At 46.8% G+C, this 17,497-nt stretch overlaps 1 protein-coding gene across 1 annotated transcript in view; it reads right to left on the bottom strand.

The window, feature by feature from the left end:
- PLEKHH1 (pleckstrin homology, MyTH4 and FERM domain containing H1) overlaps window positions 1–2,735 on the bottom strand; it is a 42,950-nt gene extending 40,215 nt beyond the window's left edge. The window contains exon 1 of the mRNA XM_027111568.1: window positions 2,510–2,735. Within this exon, the coding sequence (XP_026967369.1) occupies window positions 2,510–2,635 (126 nt within the window). The 5' untranslated portion in view covers window positions 2,636–2,735. The remainder of the gene's footprint in view (window positions 1–2,509) is intronic.
- Between the last annotated feature and the right edge of the window lie 14,762 nt (window positions 2,736–17,497).

Here is a 17,497-nt window from a genome sequence, read left to right as displayed (position 1 = left end):
AATTCTTGTGGTGATCGAGTCCAGTTGTTTGTTGCATACGTGGACTCTCTCTCACTGTGGGTTATTCTCCCAAGTATTTAGTCATCGTGGATCATATATTCATCTTCACTAAGGACGTTATTTTTCTCTGTGGGGATCCTGTGTAATCAGGGCTGAGGTCTTGTTCCTCCAGAAGAGGTTCTGTGTCTGCTTCTACAAGGTCTCTGGGGTTATCACTGGCCCAGAACTTCATGTTCCTAATCCACACAGATAGTATAAATTCTCATGTTAAACCACTAACGTCATCAGGCTCTTGGGAAACAATTTTCATTTTATTTTTCTTTTTTCTGCCCAGAGCCTTGGCTAAGTATGAGAAGCTGTTCTGTCTTCTCCCTGTGCTGGTGGGTGATTTTCTTCTCCTTGTGCACCTTTTTATTTCGTGTAAATTCCTTTGATAGTCCTGACTTTACCTGGGAAGTTTCAGTTTCAGCTCCAGCCTCCAACTGGCCAGACCTCATCTCTGTCTCCACAGATGTTAAAACTCAACCTTGACAGTTGCATTACTAAAGGGAGGTCACACTCACCCGTCCCAACTCAGCTGCCAGTGTTGAGTTCCACTCTGGTTTTTCCTCTTCATTTTGCCCCCTGAGGATTCCTCTCATTTTTTTAGTACACAGCTCTGCACTTAGAAGGATATTTTAAATATTGAATCTAGTATGAGTAGGTGTCTCATGGTGGTCATTTTTAGGTTATTACTAGAAACAGAAGTCTCCTGGCTCTGAGATGTGCTTTAGACCAGCTGGCTGAATCAATCCCTTCTTATCCCTTCCTTCCCTCGCACACCTCCAATTCCATACACAAGACAAAGTTCTCAAATTTGATAGCGTACAAGACCAACTTCTGGGCGCTTCTGAAACATACAGATAATTAGCAGCACGAGACTTGCATCAGGAGGACTGGGGTGGGGCCCAGGAACATACATGGTTAACCAGCACTCTAGCTTTCTGGCATAGGGGGACCCAGGACCACACCAGTGTCTAAGGTTTATTTCCCTTTCCCCGAGGTGGCTGAATTCTACTAGCAGTACCTGAACCACACCCAAAGGAACCCTGCCAGTCTCCAGTCTGCAAAGCCTGAACTAGGAGACAGCAATGCCAGCACACCCAAGGTTCATGAATTCTAGTCCAAGCTAGTCTAGGGCCACTCCCCTCAGCAGTGGAAGGGCAGAGGTGATGTCAATGACTGGTCTTCTTGGACTCCAGGTTGTGGGGTTGTCAAGAAAACAGGTCATTTATGCAGGCTTTATTCATCAAGACTTTGGCATTACTTAGAGGTGGACTGAATTTTACTTTTGTACTAGGAAAGAAGGGTTTACTAGCAGATGGCTACTGTAAACAAAACTATAGACAGAATGGTTGATTCAATTAAGATATATATAATTTAGTGTAGGTTGCCACTTTCTAGATGGGTTATGCTCCAAAATGCCTCTGAAAACAGCCGTTTAGAATGTATCTTCCCATGGAAACATTATGAATAATGGTCAGTTTCCCAGCCCAGCCCACCCAAACCTGTAAAGATAATAACTGTTCCCATTTAAAACCGATTCTATGCCAGAACCTTTATATATGTCATCTGATACAATTCTCAAAATAATTCCGAAAGGCAGACATGTGTGTCCCTGCCTGAGAAGTGAAGGGACTTGCCCACGGTCACGTAGCTAGGAAGTGGCAGAGCCAGGCAGGTCTGGCTCCAAAATCTGTATCATTGTCACCAGAAACCAGCCTGCCTTCCACAGCTCATAATCTTAATAGAGGGTGAGCAGCAGGGTGGGGATATCCATTCTTCTCTCCTAAAATATCGTCCTTCCCCACATTGAGGAAGAAATGTTAGGGGAATAATAGAACCTCCACTGTACATACACGTGACTCAAGAGATGATGCACGACCGTGAAGACCTGTATGGTTTCTTTGGTGTGTCACATGGAGAAGCAGAGCAGGAAAGGATGCAAGATGACAGATTAGTCAACTGCTTAGAATTTGGTCTTTGAAAAAACAAACTACCTTGGGTTTCATTTTACAAGAATGGAAAGCACCTTATTAAAAGTTCACCTTCCTGCAACAGAGAATAAATAAGCCCTGGAGATCTAATGCACAGTATAGTGAATACAGACAACAATATTGTACTATAATCATCAAACTTGCTAAGAGACTGGAACTTAATTATTCCAACCACTAAAAAGAAATGATTATTATGGAATATGATAGACGTTCTAATTACTGCTACAATGGCAATCATATTAAAATATATAAATGGGTCAAATTAACATGTTCACCTTGAATTACACAATGTTATATGTCAAATATATTTCAATCTATCAACCAATCAAACACAATGTTATATGTCAAATATATTTCAATCTATCAACCAATCAGGAAAAAAAGGAAAAAAGAAAGTTGGCTTTCCCCAACTCTCCCTCTCTGACAGTGACCTCTGCAGAGACATTAGAGGCTGCCTGCTCTCCAGGACTCACCTTGTCGGCCAACAGCTCCCTTATCTTGCTGGCCTGCAGGCGGAACCGGAATAGCTGGCTTTCCAGGGCCAGGCAGCGCTTCTGCCAGTCCACACTGGTCCTGGTCTCCACCTTGAGTTCTGCCATGATGGAAGCAACTTCTGGAGATTCCAGGGAGCCCTGAGGGCCAGCACACAGAGAGGGGAAAAGATAAGTAAGTGTGTGAGGAAGAGTTCTCTGCGGAAAGGAGGAGGAGACCAAAGGAGGACAGAGGAAACAGGGCGGGGGAAGGTAAGTGAGTCTGGCTCTCCCTCTGTCCCATGGCCAGCTCTCTGAGCTCAGCATGTCCCGTTCCATCAGAAGGTAGCTGTGCAACCTCAGGAAATCACAAAACCCAAGAAACCGCAAGGAGAACCTAGTCTCATGGTTACAGAAGTGAAAAGTAAGGCTCATTTGTTTTTCATTCAACTATCCATTTAACAAAAATTTATTCATTCAACAAACATCTATGTGCCAGACACTGTTCTAGGCACTGGAGATGCAAAGGGAAATGAGAGAGGTGCCCTTGTCTTTTTGAAGAACTCTTAGTAAAGTCTAATTGCAAAATTACAATGTAGTCGCAATTGCTAATCAATACGCAGATAAATGGAAGCAGAGATATGGAGTGGACTATGCTGGGGGGAGGGTGTTTAGGGAAGGCTTAAAGTGGGTAACAGATTCATCCATGATCACATGGCTAACTGGAGGCGGAACCCTGGTTCCCAGGTGAGTACTGATTCTTTACAACTGTACAGATTTTAGATGGGAAAAAATGGAACGAAAATGTAATGCTTCAAATTTCCTTGAAAACTTTCTATTTAGTTGGGATTTCATATATTGTCATCAAATCATCCTGTTTTGGAACGGATTCTCACTCTTTCCTTTAAGTTATAAAATGCAAATCAGAAAATTGGTAGATATTTTGCTGTAGCCTCTGGAGAAAACCACAAGTCTTTAGAAAACACTTTAGACAAATTCAGAACAAGCCAAGGAGACACCTATAATATTTCCAGGCAGGGGAATTTACCCAGATGTCTCCTGAACATCTTTTAGAGAAAAAAAACCTGGGTCGGGGATGAGAAAATGAAGAAGGATGTATGAGTGTGTATGAGAAGGGAGACACAGGCGCAGAGGGGGCACAAAGCAGAGAAGGGCCGGAAGACACATCCACCACCAGGACTTTTTAAATCCCCCTTCCAGGGTGCTATTAATAATTATGTTTGGCAACAAGCATAAATTTGGTCTGTCCCAAACCATGACATATGGTCTCCCTACTATCAGGTGATTTTAAAGAAGAATTGTTAATTTTCTAGATTGATAACATATTTTTTATTTTTATTTATTTATTTATAATTTTTAAAAAAATTATTTATTAAAAAAATTTTTTTTGCCCACGCCATGGGCCATACAGAATCTTAGTTCCCCAACCAGGGATTGAACCCATGCCCCCTGCATTGGGAGCATGGAATCTTAACCACTGGACCGCCAGGGAAGTCCCTATTATTTATTTATGTATTTATTTATTTATTTTTTAAGTTAATTTAGGTATTTATTTTTGGCTGTGTTGGGTCTTCGTTTCTGTGCGAGGGCTTTCTCTAGTTGCGGCGAGCAGGGTCCACTCTTCATCGCGGTGCGTGGGCCTCTCACTGTCGCGGCCTCTCTTGTTGCGGAGCACAGGCTCCAGATGCGCAGGCTCAGTAGTTGTGACGCACGGGCCTAGTTGCTCCGCGGCATGTGGATCTTCCCAGACTGGGGCTCGAACCCGTGTCCCCCGCATTGGCAGGCAGATTCTCAACCACTGCGCCACCAGGGAAGCCCTATTATTTTTAATTTTTTTAGTTTTTATTTTTTTGGCTGCTCCGTGCAGCATGTGGGATCTTAGTTTCCCGACCAGGGATCAAACCCGTGCCCCCTGCAGTGGAAGCAGGGAGTCTTGATAGTATTTTTTAATGTCATCTGTTAGAGATACATATGGCTTACAGGTGAAATGATATAATGCCTCTGGTTTGCTTTAAAACACTTCACCACAGGAGGCGAGGAGCTGGAGTGGAGGGAGATACATGCAGTAAGATTTGTGAACATGTTGATAATTTCTGAAGCTGAGTGATGTGTGTACTGGTCTCTCTACTTGAGTATATGCCTAGAATTTCCCATAATAAAAATTTGTCATTAGAGAACAGACTTGTGGTTGCCAGTGGGGAGAGAGGGAGGGAGGGATGGACTGGGAGTTTAGGGTTAGTAGAGGCAAACTATTACATTTACAATGGATAAACAACAAGGTCCTCCTGTATAGCACAGGGAACTATATCCAATATCCTGGGATAAACCATAATGGAAAAGAATGTAAAAAAAAAGAATGTATATGTATGTATAACTAAATCACTTTGCTGTACAGAAGAAATCAGCACAACACTGTAAATCAACTATACTTAAATAAAAAAAAAAAAGGTTAAAAAAATTGTCATTTAAAAAAAATCTCCTTTCCCTTCTTCAGGAGCCACATGGCTTCAGAAAACCCAGCCACCTCCTGTATGTCACTGAAATTACCCTGGAGCATCAGTGAGCCTGTCCTTGATAGGTTAACCACCAATATTGCTTCTCACCCCACATCTGACTTTTACAATATCATTCTCCCATTATACGCAACAAACAGCTATTATTTATTGAGTCCTTACTATATGCCAGGCACGTGTGGCCTCTTTAATTTTCAAGAGAACCCACGAGACAAGGAGTGGGCACTAGTCCATACTCTCAGGTGAGGACACAGAGGGACAGAGAGTTCTGTAGCTGGTAAGTAGTAGGGCTGGGATTCTCATTCCAAAATGCCTGTTTTTAGCTACTGTGCTCCTTACCCATCCAGAAACTGCAAACAATGTTGATTTCACAATGAGTCCGGTAGACTGTTAAGAATGAAATATTTTATAGGGTCTCTCAGGATCCTTGGCACTAAGGCGAACCTACACCCCAGATTTCCCAGGGTACCCTGGTCTCAAATATTCTGACGCTTTAACCTCCATAAGCACAGACATTTATCATGTGTCCTGACTTTTTGTTTAGAAAACAGGGTCAGTAGACCCGTAGAGAAAGGCCCAACAATTAAACCACTGACGGGTCAGGTGATGGAGTCTTTCGGTTCTGGGCTGCTCAGAACACTGGACACATGACCTCAGTCAGCCCTGCTCTCCCGGAACTGTCATCCCAAACAATCCGACATTGTGACCTCCCAGCAATCCCCACCTCAAAAGACTGGGACCAACTGGAACGGGCAGGAAGACAAAAGATAAAAACAAAACATGACCTTCTCTGAGCTAAGATCACAGCTGAAAAGACACAACAGAACCTTGTGGGGCCTCCACAGAAGGCCCGGAGGCTTCATGTTTGGTTTTCTTTGTCCTTTAAGGGGATTTTACTTTCCCTGCATAATTAAAAAAAAAAAAAAAAGTGGCAGATCCGAAGGTAGGACCTTGGAGTCTTGCAACCTAGCCCTGGGCTAAGAATTAGCAGAAAAAGCACCCAAGTAAAACCCTAAGGGCAGGGGAAACTCAATCCTTTTGTGTTGTTAAAAAAAAGTTTGGTGAATGTTAATTCCCTCTTATTGATTGTTAAAACTGCAGCTCAGATTCCACTGGGAGAGTGGAAACCCAAATTATCAAAATCTCCAGGGACTTTGGAAACAAGATATGTCATTGGTCTCTGCCTCGCTGTGACACCTGAGATTCTACCTAGTCTGTAGGGAGCACTTTCCCCAATCCAGCATCCTCATGACATCAAGGTTTTGAACCCATCAAGTGCTCTGCTTAATCCTCTCCCTGCCTTGCGGATGCTGGCAAGGGAGACGGCACTCTTGTTAGGCTTGTCTCGGCATGTGAAGGGAGCTAAAAGGTTTCTAAATGGATCTGGAGCAAGGTGCCTGCTGCCAAGCCAAGGCCCAGAGGCTCTTCCGACAGAAGCAGGTGGCCAGAGCTGTGGCTATATAACACAGCATGTTAAGGGAAGGTACCAGTAAGATGAACCTCAACTGCTAAGTCACCTTGTATTTGTACCTCCCATAAAGATGCGCAAGGATAAGCAGAAAGAACTTGCAGAACGGTCCTTGACTCTTCAAAGCATTGCTTTATCAGGTGTTATTTCTCTCCTTACCCTCTGGATATCCCTGAGATGGAGGACAAGTGATATAATTTGCACTAAACAGATGAGAAAACTCATCACATCTGTGGCTTGCTTAGAGACACACAGCCAAGGAGTATCAGAGCTGGGCCAAGCATCCTGAACTCCCAACACCTAAAACTGTCCCCTTTCCATGAAGATGCTTCCGTAGTGGTGATACAGTCTTATGCTACCAGGCTAGCCTAATGCACATATAGCATTAATGTGTTGTGTTAGATGAGGAAATGATATACGGGATGTGAACCGGGGACAAACCCCAGCTCAATGGTTTGTTTCACGTTTTATTCTGGAAAACTTCAAACATACATACGTAGGGAGAACAGTACAATAAATGCCCCTGTGCCCTCCAGCCAGCTAATGATCACCAGCTCACAGCCACTCTCGTGAAAGCCAGTTCTCTCGATCCCCACTAGTGCCCAGCGTGCTAAACTGCTTGGCAGGCAAGAGTCAAACGGTTGCCATGGCCTTGGCACCTACTTCGGAACTCCCTAAGCCCTCCAGCGCCCTGGACTGACACACCACAGAAGTCAGCAGAGATATGCCTCAAGAGGCAGGGGCCGCGTGTAGGACTGTGGTGAAGAGAGGGCACAGGACGTTGTTAGGTAACTTCAGACTCTAGCCTGTCTCAGAGAAAATGCAAACTTGAACTGGGATAGCTCTGGCAAGTTTAGGGATTTGACCAGAAATCCACAAAATGCTAAAATTTAATTTAATTTAACCGCCTTTTGTTAAGTGATTCCTGTGTGTGAGGTTGGGCACATAAAGATGAGCAAAGATCCTGTGGCTTGCGAGGCTCAGGTCTCCCGTCTGAATATCCTGGGACTTTCCTGCAAAGAGGGCCAATCAGCACAAGTGCCTAAAAGAAAGAGGTCAGAGGTCGCTGCAGGAGGCATCATAAGGTAACAGGGACTCTGTTCTGTGTACAGTTTCCACTAGGCTCTCCTCTGTCACCTCACTGTGGCTCACTCTCTGAGCGCGAGCACCTTTTGTCATTCCCACTTGGAAAGGGCTCCGCAGATGAGGCTAACCACGTGCCCAACGGTGGGCAAGTAAGAGCCCTGCGCCCCCTTTCTGGGGTTGGAGCCAGGGGAGGGGAGGGTGAGTGGACACAGGGGCACAACTCCTCCATCTCTCACTGTCAGGTGATCAAACCAACAACATGCATTTAACCTCTTTTGGGTACTAAGCATTGCATTTCACAATGTTGGGAGAGACAGGAAAAGGTGAGCATGTTCAAGCCTTCTGGGATCTGAATACGAAAAGGGGCTAAGAGAACCACGAAGACAAAACCAGTAAAGAGAAACGGCAGAGTGTAGTCCGTAAGATCCTGAGTTCTGGCAGCAAAAAGACCTGGGTTTGAATACTGACTCAAGCACGAATTAATCCTGTGACCTTCGACCATTTGCTTAACTTCTCTGAGCCTATTTGAAATTGAGGGCAATAATATTTGAAAAGGAGAGCCATAATATTAGGTGGAACCATATGAAACTGTCAACATTTAACCATTTTTTGACCTTCGAAAATGGCAATTTCATAGACCACACTGTGTCGGATTTTTCTGAGAATTAAAGGAGGTATTACAAAAGCCTGGCACGCAGGAAGCATTCAATAAATGACAGTTACTATCAACAAACAAAAGGCCAACCCACAGTGCCCTGGGCATAGTAGGAGATGCAGCCCACAGATGTGCTCACCACCAGATCAGAGGGGAGGTCAGGGGATTTTTAAAAATTATTTTATCTCTTTATTTTTGAATATTAGGCAAAAGAGTATATGGTGCAAAGTAAGCCTTCTTCCCACCCCTGTACTCCAGCCATAGTTCTCCCCAGAGGCAACTACTGTCATGGGGATTTGTGTCTTTCAGTGCAAATACAAGCTGTTTAGTGCATATACGAGTGTTCTTATATACGATGCACACACATATACACACACAAATGGTGGATATAACTCAGAGTTTCCTACATCTATCTATCTATCTATCTATCTATCTATCCCATTCTCCCTTCATGCTTTTTTTTTAAATTATTTATTTTATTTTTGGCTACGTTGGGTCTTCATTGCTGTGCACAGACTTTCTCTAGTTGCAGCGAGCAAGGGCTACACTTTGTTGCGGTGCGTGGGCTTACTGCTGTGGCTTCTCTTGTTGCGGAGCACAGGCTCTAGGTGCGCGGGCTTCAGTAGTTGTGGCACGCGGGCTCAGCAGTTGTGGCTCACGGGCTCTGGAGCGCAGGCTCAGTAGTTGTGGCGCACAGGCTTAGGTGCTCCGCGGCATGTGGGATCTTCCCCGACCAGGGCTTGAACCCGTGTCCCCTGCACTGGCAGCCGAATTCTTAACCACTGCGCCACCAGGGAAGCCTCCCTTCATGCTTTTTAACGGCTTTATTGTATTCTACTGTATGGCTATTACATGATCTCATTTGAGTCCCTAATTGACAGGCATTTGGGTTGTTTTAAACCTTTTGCTAAAATAAACAATGCTGTAATGAATTTTCAATGAATAGACATCATTTCATACACATCAGAGTTTATCTGAAGGATAAAGTTCCAGAAATGGAATTGTAGGATGAAGTAATATACATTTTTAAATGCCAAATAGTCCAAATTGCCCTCCCCTGAGGTTATTCTAATTCATACTCCAGCCAGCAACAAGGGCCAGTTTCCCCACAGAGCTGATCAGTTTTGAGTTCGTTTTTGACAGAAGGGAGAGACGGTTCAGGTGGGCTGGCCAGAGAATGCAGGATGGTGGCTCAGCGGCCAGCCTGCCATGAAGTCACTTGGACCGGGAGTGAGGGAATCCTGACACCTCAGCGTCAGCATGTAGAAAGCACTCTTCAACCCACAGGGAGCACAGAGATCCACACAGTTACACAGCCTCCCAGAGAGAAGGAGGGAACAGTAAAGAGCACTCCTCCAGGAGCACAGTGGGAAGAACAACACCCCTTGCCTGTAACTGGTGAAGGGGAGTCACATTTTCTCAGCTCACTTGTTAGTTTCAGTGAGTTTGGGACCACCGGGTGTACCCCACCACAACCCAGCTCTGAGCAGACCCCCTCAGAGGCCTATGGGAGAGGGAGGGGGGTGGACAATGAAGCAAACCCCACATTTGGACTTTAGGAGGCGTCCGTTTGAGTCTTGCCTCTTCCACTTTTCTGCTATATGACCTTGGGCAAACCATAATTTTTCTGAGTCCTAGCTTCCTCCTTTATCAAATGGGGATAACAAGCAGAAAGACTAGAAGTTATGTTCTATAAAGTGTTTTTTGTTTTTTGTTTTTGCAGTACGCGGGCCTCTCACTGTTGCGGCCTCTCCCGTCGCGGAGCACAGGCTCCGGACGCGCAGGCTCAGTGGCCATGGCTCACGGGCCTAGCCGCTCCGCGGCATCTGGGATCTTCCCGGACTGGGGCACGAACCCGTGTCCCCTGCATTGGCAGGCGGACTCTCAACCACTGCGCCACCAGGGAAGCCCCATGTTCTATAAAGTGTTAAGTGATGTTACCATACACAGTGTCTGCGGCATAGAAGACAGCCCAAAAAGTTTAATGAAGGAACGAATGTCTTTTCCATTGAAATTGCTATTAAAATGATCTTTCAAGCAGAAGTTACAGCTGGAACTAAGGCTCTGTCCGGAAGAGTTTTATGAGGTGTACTCATAGTAAAAGCTTATGGAGAAGACGTCCCCTGGCAGGGCCAGATCCAACAGAGAGCGGATCTACTCCCAGATGAGGGTCTTCATGGCGTCTGCTACCTCGATTAAGGTCCCCCTGCGCCCCGGTAATCGATTCCGCTCTAAAGCTCCTAGGACGCAGAGCTCCTGATGTCATTCGGCACCCAACTGGTTTTCTTTTCTGTTTGGCTGACCTGCCTCTAGGAGTCTAGCCTAGGACCCCTAAGAGAACCACGCAGAAATCACAGAAGAGACAACCCGAGATGAGAGTTCAAGGAAAGCGGGAGGAGTGAGAGCGAGAGCTCAGGCAACGCGGTGGAAAGCCTGCAAGTTCGCTCCGAGGGCCCTTCCCGGAGCAACTGGATCGAGCCGGTCCCAAATTCCGGATCCTCTCCAGGAAGGCTACTCCTCGCCTCTCAGTGCGGGCTCCCAGAGCCTAACCCGCCGCTCCCAGCGCTCCTGGCTGCTGGGAGCTCGTTTCCAGGTAGGGAGGCACCTGCTCCGGAATCGCCCTCCGGCCAGAGGGAGCCGATCCTCTCCGCCCAACCAAACACCCTCCCGGGCCCGCGAACCAACCCTCCACCCACCCCCCTGCACCAACCCCACCTCTGCCCGCGGGGCCGCTCACCTCCAGCCCGCTCGCTGGCGTCCCTGCCGCGCACCAGGCACCCGGTCCTCCCCCGCGCGCGTCCGCCGCTGACCTTGCGTCGATCTCGTCCGAGTCCGCAGCGGCCGCCGGGTCTCCGCTCCCCGGCAGCAGGGGTCGGGGTGGGCGGGGCGGACCGGGCTGGCCCGGGAGGGGTGCCCGCCGGCTGGCCGCACAAAGCCGAGGCGACCTCGCAGCGCCCCATTCAACGCTCCGCCGCGCCCCCTCCTCGTCCGCTCCCCGCCCGCTCCTTAAAGGCAGAGCGCCGGCCTCGGCTCCCGGGGCGGCTCGCGGAGAGGCACAGGAAATGACCTCAGCAGGCTCCAGCCTCCCACCTCTCCGCACCGCTGGGCTCGTCCCTGGAGCGGCGGGGACGGCGGCGGGGTCCCGTGGGCCGCGGGGAGGAGGGGCGTGTCTCCCGGACTGCGGCCCCGAGCTCTCTGTGGAGGTCGAATCGGCTGCCGTCCGGGGCGGCCGGGTAGCCCCGGCATCTACTCAGCTCCCAACCAAACTGGGACCCTCGCGGGACGCGGCACAAGACCAGACCCTCCCCCCAAAAGGAGGTTCCAGCATTTGTCGGGCGACTTGCAGGAACCGTCACGCCCGGATATTTGGAGCAGAAGTCTGTCCCACTGGTAGACCAAATTTCTGATTTGTAATTTGAAACAAAACAAAACTCGCCACAGCCTAAAGGGTAATTTGCTTGCGTCTGTCCGACTGTATATATGCATGCACTCATTTATTTTAAAGGAGCCGGCCTAGGAGCCAGAAAGGCCAACAGGCCACCGCCTGCGGGCAGCTCGCTGTGCACCCTTGCAGTCCCTCAGCTCACCGGTATAATCCTACACCCAAAGGAGAGTGGAACACTCAATTTTTGGTTAGGTGGATATGGGGTAAAGAAGATGAATATGGAGAATATTGCAGGGAAGAATCCGCATTTCAAAACAGAGCTTTCTTCCCCAATCCTGCGGGCTCTCATTATAAGCCTGAACAGGGGCGGACATCACCAGGGTCCGTTTCTCCAAAGGGGCGTTAGAAGTCTCACTCCTGGCAGTGGTACAGGCAGTCCCTGGCTGCACCCCAGGTTTGAATCTGAGTCTCTGGAGATGAGGCTGGGAATTTGCCCAGCTAATAAACTCTCCAGGTAATTCTCATGCACAATTTTGATAGCCCAGACTCTATGGAATGCTGACCCCCGTAGTTCAGGAGGCCAAGGGTGAAAATTCAACTGGGTCAGTGGGACTTCAGGGGCTGAGCTTGCAAATGGATTCATAGCTCTTGAGGATTGGAATAGAACAGCCCCAGACTGTGGGACACTAGCCTCTGCTGTCCCCTTCAACACTGGAAGTGGTTGCCTAAGGAAGCCCCAAAGCAAGTCCTGTGGAGTTTGTAAGGGAGACTCGTTTGTTCATTCATTCATTCATGCATGCATGCATGCATGCACTCACTGATTTTGAACAGGTAATCATGCACATAGTATAAATTTCAAATAATACAGAAGGGCTAACAATGAATAGTAAGCCTTCCTCCTGCCCTGTCTCTTGTCCCCTAGATCACTCCCCCTCAAAAGCAGCTACTGTTGTAAATTTTTGTGTGTATTCCTTCAAGATATAAAACATACATAAGTATTCATGTCTTCATAAATGCATGTGTATTCATATATATATTTTTATATATCCCTTTCAATACTGAGGAAGGCTTTTTTCTCTTGTCTTTACCATTCCTGGACTCTAAGTGTGACACGTCAGCACACTTAGAGATGCCTTACTTTTTTCCCCCAGTTTTATTGAGATACAATTGATATATGGCACTGTATAAGTTTAAGGTGTGCAGCATTACTTGACTTACGTACATCATGAAATAAGTTTAGTGAACATCCTTCATCTCAAATGTTCAGTGAACATCCCTCATCTCATACAGATACAAAATTAAAGAAATAGAAATAAAATTGTTTTCCTTGTGATGAGAACTCTTAGGGGTTACTCTCTTAACAACTTTCATGAGTAACACACAGCAGCGTTCATTGTATTTATCATGTTGTCCATTACACCCCTAGTACTTATTTATCTTATAACTGGGAGTTTGTACCTTTTGACCACCTTCATCCAATCCCCCCCCCCCCGCCCCACCCTGCCTCTGATAACCACAAATCTGACCTCTTTTTCTAGGAGTTTGTTTGTGAATTACTTTGTGTTTGAGGTATAATTGACCTACAACACTGTGTGAGTTCCTGTTATACAACATAGTGATTCGATATTTCTATATATTCCAAAATGATCGCTATAATAAGTCTAGTTATGATAAATCACCATAAAAAGATATTCCATAGTTATTGACTATATTCCCCACACTGTGTATTTCATACTCGTGAGTCATTTATTTTACAGCTGGAAATTTGTACCTCTTAATCTCCCTCACCTGTTTCTTTCCTTCCCCCACCCTCCTCCCCTCTGGCAACCACCTGTTTGTTCTCTGTACCTATAACTCTGTTTCTGTCTTGTTATGTTTGTTCATTTGCCTTACTTTTTTAAATGGTTACCTAGCATTCCTAATGATGGATATTTAGGATGCTTCCAGTCCTTGGCTATTGTATACCTTGCTGCAATGAGTATCTCTTTACATACTTCTTGGTCCACACATATGACTATCTTTATGGTTTAACACTTAGAAGTGGAATTGTTGGGTGTAAACACAATGTGAATTTTAAATTTCATTAGATGCTGCCCAGCTGCCCTCAAAGGAGACTGCACCAACCTACACTTCTGTCCGTGTGTTTGAGTACCCCTTTGTTCCCTCCCAGCGGCGACGATGAAGTGATTTATCACAAAGCACAAAGCTTTTAGAGAGGGAGGATGAAATGAGTTAAACACACGGACGATTTTAAAACACTGCCGGCACACAGAAAGTCTCAATAAAGTGTTAGCCGACACTCCTCTGCATGACCCTCCCCTTGCTTTGGGCTCTGTTTCAATCCCTGCTCTGTAAACTTGGGCGAGTTCGTTAGCATCTCTGGGACTCGGTTTCCATATCTTTAATGGGAGAATCACAATATCTCCCTCTGGAGCTGGTTTGAGGATTAAATCAGATAATAGAGTTACATAAATATTGGGACCTGATCATTGTTCAATAAGTGATAGCTATTCTTCTTCCCTCAAATCTCCCCCCAACTTTTTATTTTGAAATTTTCAAACCTATAGAAGTTGCAAAAAACTGTGCATTAAACACCCATATACTCTTCACCTAGATTTACCAATTGTTAACACATTGTTACATTTACTTTCCCTCCCTGATTCTTTTTTTCTCTCCATGTATGTGTGTGTGTGTGTGTGTGTGTGTGTGTGTGAATATATATATATATATATTTTTAATTTGTGACTTAGTTGTACACATCATGACCTTTTGCCCATGGATACTTCAGCATGTTCCTCCTAAGAACAAGCATGTTTTCCTAATATCATCACACTTACAAAATTTATCATCAACACAATACTATCACTGACTGTACAGGCGATAGTTAAATTTCCCCAGTTGTCCCAATAATGCCCTTTAGAGCTCAGTTTTATAGCTCTCCTATTTACTGTTATAAGTCCCTACCTAGTACTCCCCAGGGAGAATGGATGCCTGGAGGAGGATGGGCCTGCCCCCTCCTCCACTCCAGGGAGAAAGTGACTCCCACAGCCCTAGACCCTGGCATCCTTTGGGGGCTGCAGGTAATCAATAAGCAGGCTGGCAAGGATGCACACAGGCAGAGCAGTTTCCCATCGAATGCTAGGGATTGTCCCACCAGCCTTCTTTGCTACAGTTGCCTCCTCTGCCTGCCCCAGCCACCCAATGCTAGCAGCCCAGAAAGGTCCTGCCTGCCTCCCCCGAGCTCTGGTTGGGTTTCTGATGTCTCCTCCACCTGCCCTCTCATTGGTCCCCAATCATCAGGGGCAGCTGTTCAGGCTCCAGTGAGGCCTGGCTCCCCAGCAGTGCCCTCAGCCACAGCTCCCATGCCACGCCTCCCCCAGGATGAATTCTTTTGGACCTTCAGGGTGACCTACCCCTAACTTAACTCTGGGATCAAGGGTTGGAATGTCTGAGACACTGTCTTTTCCCCACAATCTTTTTGTCTTAAAGCACTTTCTTTGTTTTTAAAATTTTATTTATTTATCTATTTTTATTTTTGGCTGCGCTGGGTCTTCGTTGCTGCACGCGGGCTTTCTCTAGTTGTGGCGAGTGGGGGCTACTCTTCGTTGCGGTGTGGTGGCTTCTCTTGTTGCGGAGCACGGGCTCTAGGCACATGGGCTTCAGTAGTTGGGGCTCGCGGGCTCTAGAGCACAGGCTCAATTGTTGTGGCGCACGGGCTTAGTTACTCCACGGCATGTGGGATCTTCCTGCACCAGGGCTCGAACCAGTGTCCCCTGCATTGGCAGGCAGATTCTTAACCACTGCGCCACCAGGGAAGTCCTTAAAGCACTTTCTATGCAGCCCTCCATGGACTGAGACAGAGTCAAACCATGGCCGCTGCCGAATCAGATGATAGTATCTGCTGACGCCAATGTCCCTCTCTTCTTCCCTCCCTCCCACCATTTCATTCATTCATTCATTCATTCATTCATGGTAGCTGACTTTCAAGTTGTTCCAGGGATTCTATTAGCTGCCCAACTATAAGCTTGGATAAACCATCTCCTTGCTTCCTGCCTCAGTTTGTCCTGTTGTAAAGTGGGGAAATTATTTCCTCGGCACAGCTACACTTCAGGTCATAATATCTGAGAGTTGGAGGAAAAGGCAGGATTATGAGGGAGTCACCACAGCAAAGGGGGAATTTTGCAAAACTGAGGTAAAGAAAAAAAAAAGCCATATTGGATGGGTGCTGTCGTGGGAGAGGGAGGGGAGCAGGCAGGGCTGGGTGGGAGCTGGGAGAAAGGCTCTGAGCCTCCAGACCCCTCTAAGGATTCACGGAGAGATGGTACCCACAACACCTGAAGCTCGTTTCTATTTGATGTTAGCTTATTATTACAAGTGGCCTGACAGCACCGAGAGGGGGAGAAAGTCATCACGTGCCTGGAGTCGAAGGCTCAGTTGGGCCACGGAAGCTGAGGCCCTCCTCTTACTCTTCCGAGAAGAGCATCAGGCCTGGATAGGCACCTGTTGTGAACAGATCTGAACTCCTTTGGCCCTTCGGCAATTGTCGGTTCTTATATTTCCAGCCACTAGCGATGAGAGGTGAGTGGAGGCCTCTTGTCCCCTTTCCATTACCTCCTACAGGTGGGGCATTAAACATGGCCAAGGTCAAAGTCTGCCAAATGTACAAACATTTATCAGCAAGCCGGCACCAGAAGTCCCACAACCCGCTTCCAGGGAGTTGGGGAGTTGGCCTGGTCTGGTTCTCACACATCATTCATCATCATCTTTCTGGCTACTTCCATATTTTGAAAGCCACTCATTTCACCAGTGAAAGATTATTTCTAGCATCCTTCAAGCACATCCAGCCCGCTAGTGTACATTTTGATGGCGTTTGAAGTGTTTATGTAACCACCCTCTAGAGTGCAGATTCCTGATTAGAGCACTTCAGGTGCTAACTAACCACTCTAGGAGTGAGAGGAGAGTCCATTTATATCCATACACCATACCGTTTAGACTGAAATAGTTAAAAAAGAAATTCCTCCAGAGTCAATATCACAGCATCCTAGTCTGTGCCTGGTTCCCTGGACAGCACTGTGGGAAGGAATGGGGACCTTGGAACCGGCCAGGCCGCAGTTCAAGTCCCAGCTTTCCCACATATGTGCTGATGTAACCTTGGGATGGTTGCTTAAGCTTTCTGAGTTAATTTTTGTTTGTAAAATGGTGATAATAATTCTCACATCTTAGGCTTGTTGAGAGGGTTCAGTGAGATAGTACGTGTCTGACACTTAGCAAGTGCTGTATAAATGGTAGCTTTTCTTATGCATTCTTTGAACAGGTATTTGCTGGAGGTCTAATGTTTACCAGATACTCTCCTACGTCCCTCTCTCGGGATCTCCTCTACTAGGTCCAGAGGTGGTATCTGCTCCCAGAGAATTCTCTTTGTTGCAGGATTGCAATAGTTAAGCAAGATAGCTTGAGAGACAGCAATAACTCTAGGAGAGCTGGTGAAATGTTTGACGGTTCATCCTCCCCATGTCCTGGGCCTTCTAGAGACCTCACTTCCTAACCCCGCTTGTTTTCTCTGAGCAGGGCTCTGGGCTCCAGAGATCCATCCTGCCTCATGGAAACCCTCCCAAATCAAAGCAACCCTTCTCCTGCCTTCAGGGCCTGGTTCTCAGTTGCTGTTGGAAGGAGAGCAAAGGGAAAGAAGGAGAGCAAAGAGGAGGGGGGGAGGGGCCTCAGATTCTCAGGAGCCCTAGAGCCAGTCCTGGTCCAGCCTTATGCCTCAGGAGCAGGGGCAGAACTTGGTAGCTTTCGGGAGGCTATTTCTACTGCTGAATCTCTGGGACCAGCCAGAGCAACCATGGGCTGGGTCACAGAGGCT

This window comes from Aethalodelphis obliquidens, unplaced genomic scaffold, assembly GCF_003676395.1.
Source record: "Aethalodelphis obliquidens isolate GAN/ISIS:26980383/991018 unplaced genomic scaffold, ASM367639v1 scaffold10, whole genome shotgun sequence".
NCBI lineage: Eukaryota > Metazoa > Chordata > Mammalia > Artiodactyla > Delphinidae > Aethalodelphis > Aethalodelphis obliquidens.
This window is presented reverse-complemented; position numbering and strand designations above follow the sequence as displayed.